Source organism: Culex quinquefasciatus, chromosome 1 (genome assembly GCF_015732765.1).
Source record: "Culex quinquefasciatus strain JHB chromosome 1, VPISU_Cqui_1.0_pri_paternal, whole genome shotgun sequence".
Taxonomy (NCBI): Eukaryota; Metazoa; Arthropoda; class Insecta; order Diptera; family Culicidae; genus Culex; species Culex quinquefasciatus.
The window spans coordinates 122,309,996-122,326,197 of NC_051861.1; the positions used below are offsets into that span (position 1 = coordinate 122,309,996).

Consider the following 16,202-nt stretch of genomic DNA (forward strand, 5'->3'; position numbering starts at 1 on the left):
GTGTGGCGTTTTATTCCTTTGTTTGAAAGAAAGAATGCAAAAAAATATATAAAAAAAATAATTTCTGTTAATCTGGCAACCAGGTTGAGAGAACGAGTGCGATTGCGTGCGCAGAGCTTTTTCGAGCTTTTTTCTTCGAAAGCACAACTCATTGCTTTCGCACATTCAGCTGAAACTTGAGCTTTTTCGCAGTGTCGTAAAATGGAAGCGGATTGAAATTGTAGTGTCAACACTATTTCTCCCTTCATGATGAAAAAAATTACTAAAAATTTCTCAAAATTACCAAAATTACCAAAATCTCAAAAACGACAAAAATGACAAAAATTATGCAAACGACAAAAATAACAAAAATGACAAAAAATACAAAATTGACAAAAATTACCAAAATGACGAAAATTACAGAAATGGCCAAAATGACCAAAATGACCAAAATGACCAAATGACCAAAATGACCAAAATGACCAAAATGACTAAAATGACCAAAATGACCAAAATGACCAAAATTACCAAAATGACCAAAATGACCAAAATGACCAAAATGACCAAAATGACCAAAAAGGCCAAAATGACCAAAATGGCCAAAATGTCCATAATGACCAAAATGACCAAAATGTCCAAAATGGCCAAAATGACCAAAATGACCAAAATGACGAAAATTACGAAAATGACGAAAATGACGAAAATGACGAAAATTACGAAAATGGCCAGAATGACCAAAATGACCAAAATGACCAAAATGACCAAAATGACCAAAATGGCCAAAATGTCCAAAATGACCAAAATGACCAAAATCACTAAAATGACCAAAATCACTAAAATGACCAAAATGACCAAAAAGACCAAAATGACCAAAATGACCAAAATGACCAAAATGACCAAAATGACCAAAATGGCCAAAATGACCAAAATAATAAAATTAAAAATGACCCAAACGAACAAAATGACCAAATTGACCAAAAATTAATGTTGACCAAAATGACCAAAAAACCAAAATGTCAAAATGACCAAATGACCAAAATCACTAAAATGACCAAAATCACTAAAAAATGACCAAAACAATACAAAATGACCAAAATGACCAAAATGACCAAATGAAATATTAAAATGACCAAAATGGCCAAAATGAAAATGACCAAAATGATAAAAAATGAATAATGACCCAAACGAACAAAATGACCAAATTGACCAAAATGACCAAAATGACCAAAATCACTAAAATGACCAAAATGACCAAAATGACCAAAATGACCAAAATGACCAAAATGACTAAAATGACCAAAATCACTAAAATGACCAAAATGACCAAAATGACCAAAATGACCAAAATGACCAAAATGACCAAAATGACCAAATTGATCAAAATGACCAAACAAATAAATCATAAAATATTAAAATGACCAAAATGATAAAAATGACCAAAATGACCAAAATGACCAAAATGACCAAATTGATCAAAATGACCAAAATGACCAAAATCACTAAAATGACCAAAATGACCAAAATGACCAAAATGACCAAAATGACCAAAATGACCAAAATCACTAAAATGACCAAAATCACTAAAATGACCAAAATGACCAAAATGACCAAAATGACCAAATTGATCAAAATGACCAAAATGACCAAAATGGCCAAAATGACCAAAATGACCAAAATGACCAAAATGACCAAAATGGCCAAAATGTCAAAATGACCAAAATGACCAAAATCACTAAAATGACCAAATCACTAAAATGACCAAAATATTCAAAATGACCAGAAATACCAAAATGACCAAAATGACCAAAATAAATAAAATGACCAAATGACCAAAATGATAAATGACCAAATGACCAAAATGACCAAAATGACCAAAATGACCAAAATGACCAAAATGACCAAAAATATTGGCCGACCAAATTGATCAAAATGACCAAAATGACCAAAATGACCAAATGACCAAAATGACAAAATGACCAAAATGACCAAAATGACCAAAATGACCAAATGACCAAAATGACCAAAATTACCAAAATGACCAAATGACCAAATTGATCAAAATGACCAAAATGACCAAAATGACCAAATGACCAAAATAATCAAAATGACCAAAATGACCAAAAATGACCAAAATGACAAAATGACCAAAATGACCAAAATGACCAAAATGACCAAATGACAAAATGACCAAAATGACCAAATGACCAAAATGACCAAAATGACCAAAATGACAAATAGTAATAAAATGACCAAAATGATGAAAATGACCAAAATGACGAAAATGACCAAAATGACGATAATGACAAAATGACAAAATGACGAAAATGACCAAATGACCAAAATGACCAAAATGACCAAAATGACCAAATGACCAAAATGACCAAATGACCAAAATGACCAAAATGACCAAATGACCAAATGACCAAAATGACCAAATGACCAAAATGACCAAAATGACCAAATGACCAAAATGACCAAAATGACCAAAATGACCAAAATGACCAAAATGACCAAAATGACCAAATGACCAAAATGACCAAAATGACCAAAATGACCAAATGACCAAAATGACCAAAATGACCAAAATGACCAAAAATGACCAAAATGACCAAATTGATCAAAATGACCAAAACGACCAAAATGACCAAAATGACCAAAATGACCAAAATGACCAAAATGACCAAAATGACCAAAATGACCAAAATGACAAAATGACCAAATGACCAAATGACCAAAATGACCAAATGACCAAATGACCAAAATGACCAAAATCACTAAATGACCAAATGACCAAATGACCAAAATGACTAAAAAAATGACCAAAATGACTAAAATGACCAAATGACCAAAATGACCAAATGACCAAAATGACAAAATGACCAAATGACCAAAATGACCAAATGACCAAATGACCAAAATGACCAAATGACCAAAATGACCAAATGACCAAAATGACCAAATGACCAAAATGATCAAAATGACCAAAATGACCAAAATGACCAAAATGACCAAAATGACCAAAATGACCAAAATGACCAAAATGACCAAAATGACCAAAATGACCAAAATGACCAAAATGACCAAAATGACCAAAAATGACCAAAATGACCAAATTGATCAAAATGACCAAAACGACCAAAATGACCAAAATGACCAAAATGACCAAAATGACCAAAATGACCAAAATGACCAAAATGACCAAAATGACCAAAATGACCAAAATTACCAAAAATGACCAAAATGACCAAATTGATCAAAATGACCAAAACGACCAAAATGACCAAAATGACCAAAATGACCAAAATGACCAAAATGACCAAAATGACCAAAATGACAAGAATGACCAAAATGACCAAAATGACCAAAATGACCAAAATGACGAAAATGACGAAAATGACGCAAATGACGAAAATGACGAAAATGACGAAAATGACGATAGTGACGAAAATGACGAAAGTGACGAAAATGACGAAAATGACGAAAATGACGAAAATGACGATAATGACGAAAATGACGAAAATGGCGAAAATGGCCAGAATGACCAAAATGACCAAAATGACCAAAATGACCAAAATGACCAAAATGACCAAAATGACCAAAATGACTAAAATGACCAAAATGACCAAAATGACCAAAATGACCAAATGACCAAAATGACCAAAATGACCAAAATGACCAAAATGACCAAAATGACCAAAAATGACCAAAATGACCAAATTGACCAAAATGACTAAAATGACCAAAATGACCAAAATGACCAAAATGACCAAATGACCAAAATGACCAAAATGACCAAAATGACCAAAAATGACCAAAATGACCAAATTGATCAAAATGACCAAAACGACCAAAATGACCAAAATGACCAAAATGACCAAAATGACCAAAATGACCAAAATGACCAAAATGACCAAAATGACAAGAATGACCAAAATGACCAAAATGACCAAAATGTCCAAAATGACCAAAATGACCAAAATGACCAAAATCACTAAAATGACCAAAATGACCAAAATGACCAAAATCACTAAAATGACCAAAATCACTAAAATGACCAAAATGACCAAAATGACCAAAATGACCAAAATGACTAAAATGACCAAAATGACCAAAATGACCAAAATGACCAAAATGACCAAAATGACCAAAATGACCAAAATGACCAAAATGACCAAAAATGACCAAAATGACCAAATTGATCAAAATGACCAAAACGACCAAAATGACCAAAATGACCAAAATGACCAAAATGACCAAAATGACCAAAATGACCAAAATGACCAAAATGACCAAAATGACCAAAATGACCAAAATGACCAAAATGATCAAAATGACCAAAATGACCAAAATGACCAAAATGACCAAAATGACCAAAATGACCAAATGACCAAAATGACCAAAATGACAAAATGACCAAAATGACCAAATGACCAAAATGACCAAATGACCAAATTGACCAAAATGACCAAAATGACGAAAATGACCAAAATGACCATAATGACCAAAATGACAAAATGACGAAAATGACGAAAATGACGAAAATGACGAAAATGACGAAAATGGCGAAAATGGCCAGAATGACCAAAATGACCAAAATGACCAAAATGACCAAAAATGACCAAAATGACCAAATTGATCAAAATGACCAAAACGACCAAAATGACCAAAATGACCAAAATGACCAATATGACCAAAATGACCAAAATGACCAAAATGACCAATATGACCAAAATGACGAAATTGACGAAAATGACGAAAATGACGAAAATGACGAAAATGACGATAGTGACGAAAATGACGAAAATGACGAAAATGACGAAAATGACGAAAATGACGAAAATGACGAAAATGACGAAAATGGCGAAAATGACCAAAATGACCAAAATGACCAAAATGACCAAAATGACCAAAATGACCAAAATGACCAAAATGACCAAAATGACCAAAAATGACCAAAATGACCAAATTGATCAAAATGACCAAAACGACCAAAATGACCAAAATGACCAAAATGACCAAAATGACCAAAATGACCAAAATGACCAAAATGACCAAAATGACCAAAATGACCAAAATGACCAAAATGACCAAAATGACGAAAATGACCAAAATGACGAAAATGACAAAATGACGAAAATGACGAAAATGACCAAAATGACCAAAATGACGAAAATGACCAAATGACAAAATGACCAAAATGACCAAAATGACAAAATGACCAAAATGACCAAAATGACCAAAATGACCAAATGACCAAATTGATCAAAATGACCAAAATGACCAAAATGACCAAATGACCAAAATGACCAATATGACCAAATGACCAAAATGACCAAAATGACAAGAATGACCAAAATGACCAAAATGACCAAAATGACCAAAATGACGAAATTGACGAAAATGACGAAAATGACGAAAATGACGAAAATGACGATAGTGACGAAAATGACGAAAATGACGAAAATGACGAAAATGACGAAAATGACGAAAATGACGAAAATGACGAAAATGGCGAAAATGACCAAAATGACCAAAATGACCAAAATGACCAAAATGACCAAAATGACCAAAATGACCAAAATGACCAAAATGACCAAAAATGACCAAAATGACCAAATTGATCAAAATGACCAAAACGACCAAAATGACCAAAATGACCAAAATGACCAAAATGACCAAAATGACCAAAATGACCAAAATGACCAAAATGACCAAAATGACCAAAAATGACCAAAATGACCAAATTGATCAAAATGACCAAAACGACCAAAATGACCAAAATGACCAAAATGACCAATATGACCAAAATGACCAAAATGACCAAAATGACAAGAATGACCAAAATGACCAAAATGACCAAAATGACCAAAATGACGAAAATGACGAAAATGACGAAAATGACGAAAATGACGAAAATGACGAAAATGACGATAGTGACGAAAATGACGAAAATGACGAAAATGACGAAAATGACGAAAATGACGAAAATGGCGAAAATGGCCAGAATGACCAAAATGACCAAAATGACCAAAATGACCAAAATGACCAAAATGACCAAAATGACCAAAATGTCCAAAATGACCAAAATGACCAAAATGACCAAAATGACCAAAATGACCAAAATGACCAAAAATGACCAAAATGACCAAATTGATCAAAATGACCAAAACGACCAAAATGACCAAAATGAGCAAAATGACCAAAATGACCAAAATGACCAAAATGACCAAAATGACCAAAATGACCAAAATGACCAAAATGACCAAAATGACCAAAAATGACCAAAATGACCAAATTGATCAAAATGACCAAAACGACCAAAATGACCAAAATGACCAAAATGACCAAAATGACCAAAATGACCAAAATGACCAAAATGACCAAAATGACCAAAATGACCAAAATGACCAAAATGACCAAAATGACCAAAATGACCAAAATGACCAAAATGACCAAAATGACCAAAATGACCAAAATGACCAAAATGACCAAAATGACCAAAATGACCAAAATCACTAAAATGACCAAAATCACTAAAATGACCAAAATGACCAAAATGTCCAAAATGACCAAAATGACCAAAATGACCAAAATGGCCAAAATGACCAAAATGACCAAAATGACCAAAATGACCCAAACGAACAAAATGACCAAATTGACCAAATTGACCAAATTGACCAAAATGACCAAAATGTCCAAAATGACCAAAATGACCAAAATCACTAAAATGACCAAAATCACTAAAATGACCAAAATGACCAAAATGACCAAAATGACCAAAATGACCAAATTGACCAAAATGACCAAAATGACCAAAATGGCCAAAATGACCAAAATGACCAAAATGACCAAAATGACCAAAATGACCAAAATGACTAAAATGACCAAAATCACTAAAATGACCAAAATGACCAAAATGACCAAAATGACCAAAATGACCAAATTGATCAAAATGACCAAAACGACCAAAATGACCAAAATGACCAAAATGACCAAAATGACCAAAATCACTAAAATGACCAAAATGACCAAAATGACCAAAATCACTAAAATGACCAAAATCACTAAAATGACCAAAATGACCAAAATGACCAAAATGACCAAAATGACCAAAATGACCAAAATGACCAAAATGACTAAATGACCAAAATGACCAAAATGACCAAAATGACCAAAATGACCAAAACGACCAAAATGACCAAAATGACCAAAATGACCAAAATGACCAAAATGACCAAAATGACCAAAATGACCAAAATGACCAAAATGACCAAAATGACCAAATGACCAAAATGACCAAAATGACCAAAATGACCAAAATGACCAAAATGACCAAAATGACCAAAATGACCAAAATGACCAAAATGACCAAAATGACCAAAATGACTAAAATGACCAAAATGACCAAAATGACCAAAATGACCAAAATGACCAAAATGACCAAAATGACCAAAATGACCAAAATGACCAAAATGACCAAAATGACCAAAATGACCAAAATGACCAAAATGACCAAAATGACCAAAATGACCAAAATGATCAAAATGACCAAAATTACCAAAATGACCAAAATGACCAAAATGACCAAAATTTCTAAAATTACTAAAATTACTAAAATGACCAAAATGATCAAAATGACCAAAATGACCAAAATGACCAAAATGACCAAATGAAAAAAATGAAAAAAAATGAAAAAATGACCAAATGACCAAAATGACAAAAATTACCAAAATGACCAAAATGACCAAAATGACCAAAATTACCAAAATGGCCAAAATGACGAAAATGACAGAAATTACCAAAATGACAAAAATTACCTAATTGACCAAAATGACCGAAATGACCAAAATGACCAAAATGACCAAAATGACCAAAATGACCAAAATGTCGAAAATGACAGAAATGGCCAAAATGACCAAAATGACCAAAATGACCAAAATTACTAAAATTACTAAAATGGCCAAAATGATCAAAATGACCAAAACGACCAAAATGACCAAAATGACCAAAATGACCAAAATGGCCAAAATGACCAAAATGACCAAAATGACCAAAATGACCAAAATGACCAAAATGACCAAAATTACTAAAATTACCAAAATGACCAAAATGACCAAAATGACCAAAATGGCCAAAATGACCAAAACGACCAAATGACCAAAATGAACAAAATGACCAAAATGACCAAAATGACCAAAATGACCAAAATGACCAAAATGACCAAAATGACCAAAATTACTAAAATTACTAAAATTACTAAAATGACCAAAATGACCAAAATGACCAAAATGACCAAAATGGCCAAAATGACCAAAACGACCAAATGACCAAAATGAACAAAATGACCAAAATGACCAAAATGACCAAAATGACCAAAATGACCAAAATGGCCAAAATGACCAAAATGACCAAAATGACCAAAATGACCAAAATGACCAAAATTACTAAAATTACTAAAATGACCAAAATGACCAAAATGACCAAAATGACCAAAATGACCAAAATGACCAAAATGGCCAAAATGACCAAAACGACCAAATGACCAAAATGACCAAAATGGCCAAAATGACCAAAATGACCAAATGACCAAAATGACCAAATGATCAAATGACCAAAATGACCAAAATGACCAAAATGACGAAAATGACGAAAATGACGAAAATGACGAAAATGACGAAAATGACGAAAATGACGAAAATGACGGAAATGACGAAAATGACGAAAATGACCAAAATGACCAAATGACAAAAATTACCAAAATGACCAAAATGACCAAAATGACCAAAATGGCCAAAATGTCCAATATGACCAAAATGGTCAAAATGGCCAAAATGACAAAAATTACCAAATTGACCAAAATGACCAAAATGACCAAAATGACCAAAATGACCAAAATGACCAAAATGACCAATATGACCAAAATGACCAAAATGACCAAAATGACCAAAATGACCAAAATGACCAAAATGGCCAAAATGGCCAAAATGACCAAATGACCAAAATGAACAAAATGACCAAAATGACCAAAATGACCAAAATGACCAAAATGACCAAAATGACCAAAATGACCAAAATGACCAAAATGACCAAAATGACCAAAATTACTAAAATTACTAAAATGACCAAAATGATCAAAATGATCAAAATGACCATAAAGACCAAAAATACCAAAATGACCACAATGATCAAAATGACCATATAGACCATAAAGACCAAAATAGCCCTGTTTGCCTGTTTGCTTTTTTGTTTAGTTTAATGCTATTTCGGATATCTGGACAAAACAAACACTAGCTTTATTTTTTATTCAATTTTTACGTAAAAATTTTATTTCAGTATAAAAGGACACTTAAAAATATCCTGATTTTTTATTCTTGCTTTTCCTCTCTCTTTCTCCTCGGTTCCACGTGTGATTTTATTCCTCTTGTGCAGGTTTTTTTTTCTTCCCGGTAGTTGGTATATTTCCACTTGAACGTTTACTACTTCCGAACATACGTATTTTCGTTACAGTTGCATTTTGAACACCGCCCTGCTTCACGTTCCAGTGGATTCTGCTTTACCGACTTTCGCTTTATTTTCTGAGGCTCTGTGGAATCTCTTTCTTCTGTCTACCTTGTTTTTAATTTATAATTTATCATTGTTTTGTTTTTTTTTTGTTGAACTCGAGCAAGATTTGTGGTCGCAGCCGTGCCGTGGCTTCTCCTGATGGCGCTCCAATCGCTCCAAATGATTGGTGGAGGTTATTTTGTTAAATTAAATTGCTTAAAAAAAATGTTTGCTCATAAACGACTAAGGGATAGACACAGGAAGAGGGTCATCTCTGGCTGCGAAGAGATAAAAGAGGAAAAGTCAAACCTGTCCTTCCCTGTTTTATCCCAGTGATAATAATTTAAGGAAAACTTGGCGTGAGTCGTTTTCACAGTGTCTATCCGCGTTTTGTTTTGTTTAGTAAAATTGACTGGTTTTTTTTTCATTGTGTTAAAAACAAAAAAAGACTACGAGTGTCACCTAAGTACATCTCTGAATAAAATAAACACAAAAAAGAGTGGGATTAAAGTGGGCCTCCACTCAGCTGTCCCACTGTCAGTGTTTTGTTAGTAAACACGACGATAAGAATGTCTTTCTCTCTTGTTTTGCACGCGACTTTTTCTCTCAGTGCATGAGCGTGAGAAACAACAGCACGGGCGAGCTAATGTCACTCTGGTTCACTTCCTAACTCTCTCTCTTTCTCTTTTCTCACCTTTCTTTCGTTTTGCACCTACATTTTTCGTTTAGTTTTTCTTATTTTGGATGATTTTCCAGTTTGATTTGAAGTTTAATTTTATACACTGAAAACGTACTGACATTAATTTAGAGTGTGATTTTTTTTGCGACCTTTTCTCAGTCGTTTGCTATCTGTCATTTTTGTTGTTGTTGTTTGGGAGTGTGTGTATGTGTTCGTGAGAGGGGATGTTTTTGAGTGCGTGCCTTTCTCGTTTTTTTCCAACTGCTTTTGTTCTACAATAATGCATGGGTTGCTTTGATTAAATTAATAGCTAAGTAATACATTTAAATCGATAGTCAATACTCGCGCCTTCACGTTGCTACCGCTTGTTTTCTTTTTTTTATTTCTTTTTGCTTTAGCGTGTTACGTCTTTTTTTCGTTTTCGGGAAGGGAACTTTCCTAAATTTGAATATTGCTTAACTCTTTATACGCGTTTCCTTCCAAATTCTTTTGAAATGTTGCATTCTGAATATTTTTGTTTAAACTGATTAAAATTATGGCAAATATACAAATATAAAAAAGAAGTGACAGAAACACATAAACTAAGATAAAAAATACTCTCTTTTTCTGCGTTTTAATTTTTTTGAGTTTTTCCGATTCTTTTTCTCCTCGTCAATTACATAATATGTCTTCCTCCGAAAAAAAACCTTCGATCACCTTTTGTTTTCCCTCTGTTTAATTGGCAAAACAAAGTTTAAAACCCTACGCTGCGTCCGCCATTTTGTTTTCGCTCTCTACTTCCCTTTCCAACCGCTGCTTTCCTTCTCGTCATTCCATTATAAATAAGTAATATTTACATCTTTCACGCTCTCTGCTCGCCCCCCGGGGAATTTCTAATCGCAAAAAAGTCCTCATTTGTGTAGTTGTGTACGTGAGTTAAAGTGTCAGAGTGTAAGAAAAACAAAGAGAGAGAGAGAGACGACCAGAGAGTCGGAAAAAGGTAAATTTTTGACAGCTGCTGTCAAAACATGAACGGGGGGTCCACCGACCGGAGGTCGGCACTGTCAGTTTGATACTTGGAATGTTTGGCCCGAAATTGGTTGTTTTTTTCGTTTGTTTGTTTTAAAAGTTACAAAATATCACATCATTCTTCGTCGATTGTGGTTGTGGGACATGTGTGTGTGCGTGAGTGTATTCGTGTTAGTGGTATCTCTCTCTCTACTTAAGTGGGACTGACACTTTGCTGGTAACATCGTCAAATTTTAATGAATTGGTTGCAAGGCCAACCTTGATCGGCCCGCACCTTGCAAGAAATTCATTGTTCATCAACTGGCTGTCACCCGGAGTGTGTGTGTGTTAGTATTGGTCTCGTCAGGGCTCGCGGGGGGGCGTTCCATTGTTTAATCCTAACATTCCTACACGCTTGGCTCGTCGCGTTCGTCTTAATGTGTGTTGGTGTGAGTGTGTTTGTCGGCAAAACTAAGCAAATCTATTGTTTTTCGTTTTGAACGTGGTTTGGAAAAGTGACACGAGGGGTTAGTCGATGCTCCTCGAATTCTACACGATGCTACCGTCAAAAAATCAATAAATTTAACACGTAAAAAACGGAAATGCATATTCATATTCGTACAATAGAAAAATAACATTCACGTTGAGGTTAGAATTTACACTTATAAGGGCGCGCTCGCTGAGGGGTACGTCATTTCGATGTTTTTTTCGTGTGCGTTTGTTAAATGTCAAAAAATTTAGCTTTCATCACGTTCCTAGAAACAAACAACTACATAAAGACAAGATTTCGGCGATTTGAGTCAGTTTGTGTGTATGTGTGTGTGTGTGTGTGTGTGTGTGTGTAAGGTGTGTATTCTTCCTTCTTCCATTCCTTCTATTAAAAATGTAAAACAGAGAGACTAGAAGTAATTGTATGAGACACGACGACCACTATCTGGCATTGTTTTTGTTTACTTTTTGTTGTGACATTCGCTCCTAATAAGTTGTGTGTTTTTTGTGTAAAATTGTCGATTTGAAAGAATTTTTCTATACACGAAAAAAAAGGAATTAGCGCTCACCCAATCGAAGGCGGCCATATTGTCCAACATGGCCGCCGTCAATCAAGTGAGCCTTTGCTAGAAATCGTTGTCTCGGCTATACTGATCTGTTTGTTTGCGTGTGTTCGTGAGCGTACTTCTGTAGTTGTGTAAGTGAGTTGGTTTGTTTGTGTGCGTTCAAGTCTTTTGGAAAAAAAACAAATGAGCTACTTTGTTTTCTTGGTGATGTCTCTTCGCGCTAGTTTCGCTACTCGTCACTGCGAGAGGGGGTGGCGCCACGCCGGATCTCGCGCCATCTTCTCGGTTTCTTTTGAAAAAAAGGTTTCTAACTTGAGATTACATCCTAACTTGTATTCGCGTTCGTGCAATCTCTCGCGGTTAATCTCGCACGCGCTCTCGCTCTCATACACCAGTTTCGTTCTCATACGCGCTCTCACTCGGATCTCTAGTCGCTTCATCTCCTTCGGGACGCCGCCACGGCAATCATCTGCTGCAGCATCGGTTCCGGACTGCACGCCTTCGGTTCGCACTTCATCTGGCCGTCGCCGCCGCATCTGGAAAAGGAAAGATTTTGAGGTTAGCTTCCCGTTGAGACTTAAGTAGCTATTACACTACGGCAAACAAACAAACTCGCACTTTTTGACAGTTTGACTGGATTTGTTTGTACAAACGTCAAGTTTGCGAGTTTGGCAAACTGTCAAACACGAAAAAGTGCGAGTTTGTTTGCGGTAGTGTAATGGCTCCTTTCGATTCCGGATGTTCCTTCGAACGATACTCACGAGCAACGCATGCAGGGACCGCTGGTCGCGGCCACGGTTTCGCCGACCTGGTACGCCTTGCCCTGGATCTGGCAGCCCCGCTTCGTCACCGATCCCTTGTACGCGTGCGACAGGAAGTGCGGTGGCAGCGTGGTCGTGGTGGTGGTCGTGCTGGTCGTAACGTTGAGCACCGTCGCCATCGACACCGGGCACTCGTACCGTGGGCAGCAGAAGCCGGAGATGGGCTCCTCGTGGCAGCCGCTGATTGGCGGCGGACACGACTGCTGCAGACAGATGATGTCACTGCGGAAGCAGAAGCAGAAATCGCACGGATCGTCGCGTGGGATCTGCTGGGCCGACACGTACAGCTTGCCACCGTACCGGCAAGTGCCCGGTCCGAACGCGGCCGGATCTTCCTCGTCCGTGTAGTCATCCTCGTACGACGATGGCGGGTAGTGCGGTGGCATGTGTCCGTATCCGGTGTCGTAGTGCGATCCAGGTGGTCCGTACGATGGTCCTGGAGTCTCGCCTTCCGGTTTCTTCGTAGTGCTTGGCAGGTAGCTGTCCTCTTCCGGCGCAACCGGTTTCTGCACTTCCTGCTCGTCCTTATCGTCAAACACGGGCTTAGACTGTTGCTGCAGATCATCCTCATCGTCAGCTGGCACACTTGGCTTCTCATCTCCGAACACCGGTTTCGAGCTCTGCACGTCCTCATCATCGGCTTCAACCGGCTTGTCAGCTTCCACTGGAACAACTGGTGCGGCAGCCGCAACCGTCGTGCTTTCCTCAGCGTCATCAACCTTCACTGGCGCCACCGTAGTCGTAGCTTCCTCATCCTTGGCAGCCTCCGTCGGCGCAGCAGTCACCTCAGCCTTGGCCGTCGTCGCTGGCACTTCCTCTTCCACAGCCGGTTCCTGCTCCTTCTCGTCCGCTACGACAGGCGCTTGCGTGGTCGCATCAGCGGCAGCAGCAACAGTAGTTGCCTCGGCAGCTGGCTTCTCGTCGTGCTCGTCCTCAACATCGTCCTGGCTAGTCGGTACAGTCTCCACGGCAGGCTTGCCGGTATCGTCGGTTTCCTTGACTTCATCAGCCACAATCGCTGGAGCAACTGTCGTCGCTTCATCCTCAGTCTTCTCATCCGATGCTGGAGCATCGGTCGTTTCCGGCTTCTCATCGGCAGCAACTGGCTTCTGTTCGTCATCAACAGCTGGTTTCTCCGCCTCGTCAGCTTCCACGGCGGCTTCCGTCGGCTTCTGTTCCTCATCAGCTTCAGCGGCGCTTTCCGTAGGCTTCTGCACTTCGTCAGCTTCCACTGGCTTATCTTCCTCGTCGGACTCAACTGGTTCCTGTGCATCGGCAACTGGCGTCGGCTTCTGCTCCTCCTCATCAGCCTCAACTGCGCTTTCCGTCGGCTTCTGTTCCTCATCAGCCTCAACTGGTTCCACAGCATCGACCGCCGGCTTCTCCTCCTCGTCAGCTTCCACAGCGGCTTCAGTAGGCTTCTGCTCTTCTTCAGATTCAACTGGCTTCTTAGCATCGGTAGCTGGCGTCGGCTTCTGTTCCTCATCAGCCTCAACTGCGCTTTCCGTCGGCTTCTGCTCTTCATCAGCTTCAACTGGTTCCACAGCATCGACCGTCGGCTTCTCTTCCTCGTCAGCTTCAACTGCGCTTTCCGTTGGCTTCTGCTCCTCATCAGCCTCAACTGGTTTCTCGGCATCGGCAGCTGGCGTCGGCTTCTGATTCTCATCAGCCTCAACCGCGCTTTCCGTCGGCTTCTGTTCCTCGTCAGCCTCAACTGGTTCCACAGCATCGACCGCTGGCTTCTCTTCTTCATCAGCCTCAACGGCGGCTTCCGTCGGCTTCTGTTCCTCATCAGCTTCAACCGCGCTTTCCGTAGGCTTCGCCACTTCATCAGCTTCCACCGGTTTCTCCTCCTCGTCAGACTCAATCGGTTCCTGCGCATCGGCAGCTGGCGTCGGCTTCTGATCATCAGCCTCAACCGTACTTTCCGTTGGCTTCTGTTCCTCGTCAGCGGCTTCAACTGGCTTCTCCGCTTCGGCAGCCGGAGTCGATTCGTCAGCTTCCACGCTAGCCTGAGTTGGCTTCTGCTCTTCCTCAACTGGTTTCTCAGCGTCGGCAGCAGGCGTTGGCTTCTGTTCTTCGTCAGCTTCAGCGGCCGATTCGGTAGGCTTCTGAACGTCGTCAACTTCCACTGGTTTCTCAGCATCGGCAGCTGGAGTGGTCTTTTCTTCCTCCTCGGTTTCCACCGGCTTCTGTTCCTCATCGGCAACTGGCGTAGCTGGCTTCTCTTCCTCCTCATCGTCGGCAGGCTCGTGATCGTCGGCAACTGGCGCTGGCTGTTCCTCCTCGTCAGCTTCAACTGGAGCTTGAGTAGGCTTCTGTGCTTCGTCGGCTTCCACTGGTTTTTCTTCATCGGCTTCCACTGGCGTCGGCTTCTGTTCCTCGTCGGCTTCCACCGGCTTCTGTTCCTCTGGCTTGTCGTCATCGGCAACCGGCGTTGGCTTCTGCTCCTCGTCAGCTTTCACAGGCTTCTCGTCGTCAGCGACTGGAGCAACTGGCGCGTCGGTGGTCTTTTCTTCTTCTTCAGCGGGTTTCACCTGGTCATCCGACTCTGGCAGTGGCTTGTCGTCATCCTCGGCAGATTCAACTGGCATCGGCTTCTGTTCTTCGTCGGCTTCCTTGACCGGAGTGAAGGCAGTCGTTGGCTGTGGTTCCTCGGCGTCAGCTGCAGGAGCAGAAGTGCTAGCCTCTTCCGCTGGTTTCTGGTCCTCGTCCCTAGCTGGGATAACAGTGGTAGCAGCATCAGCTGGTTGTTCCTGTTCGTCATCGGAAGCAGCTGGAGTTGCTGGCTTCTCCTCTTCCTCATCGGCAGTTGGTTTCTGTTCCTCGTCGGCACTCACAACTGGAGCGTCAGTCGTCTTCTCAGTTTCGTCATCGACAACGGCTGGCTTGTCCTGTTCCTTTTCGGCGTCATCCGATTCTGGCTTCTGCTCGTCGGCATCGGCAGTCGCCGGAGTAGGTTTCTGCTCTTCAGTGGTGTCATCCGATTCTGGCTTCTGCTCATCGTCGGCCGCCACCGGTGTTGGCTTCTGTTCCTCGTCAGCTTCAACTGGTTTCTGTTCCTCATCAGCCTCAACTGGTTTAGTCTCATCGTCAGCAGACACTGGCGCCACAGTGGTAGCCAGTTTGTCGTCTTCC

The 16,202-nt window shown here is 39.3% G+C and overlaps 1 protein-coding gene across 6 annotated transcripts in view; it reads right to left on the minus strand.

Annotated features, from left to right (window-relative positions):
- Nucleotides 1–9,271: 9,271 nt before the first annotated feature.
- The window catches only part of LOC6046428 (microtubule-associated protein futsch), a 160,459-nt gene continuing 153,528 nt past the window's right edge, over nt 9,272–16,202 (minus strand). For all 6 annotated transcript variants that reach the window (XM_038262031.1, XM_038261782.1, XM_038261841.1 and 3 more), the window contains exons 7-8: nt 13,005–14,671; nt 9,272–12,779 (exon numbers count right to left, since the gene is read on the minus strand). In XM_038262031.1, the coding sequence (XP_038117959.1) occupies nt 12,680–12,779; nt 13,005–14,671 (1,767 nt within the window). In that variant the 3' untranslated portion in view covers nt 9,272–12,679. The remainder of the gene's footprint in view (nt 12,780–13,004; nt 14,672–16,202) is intronic.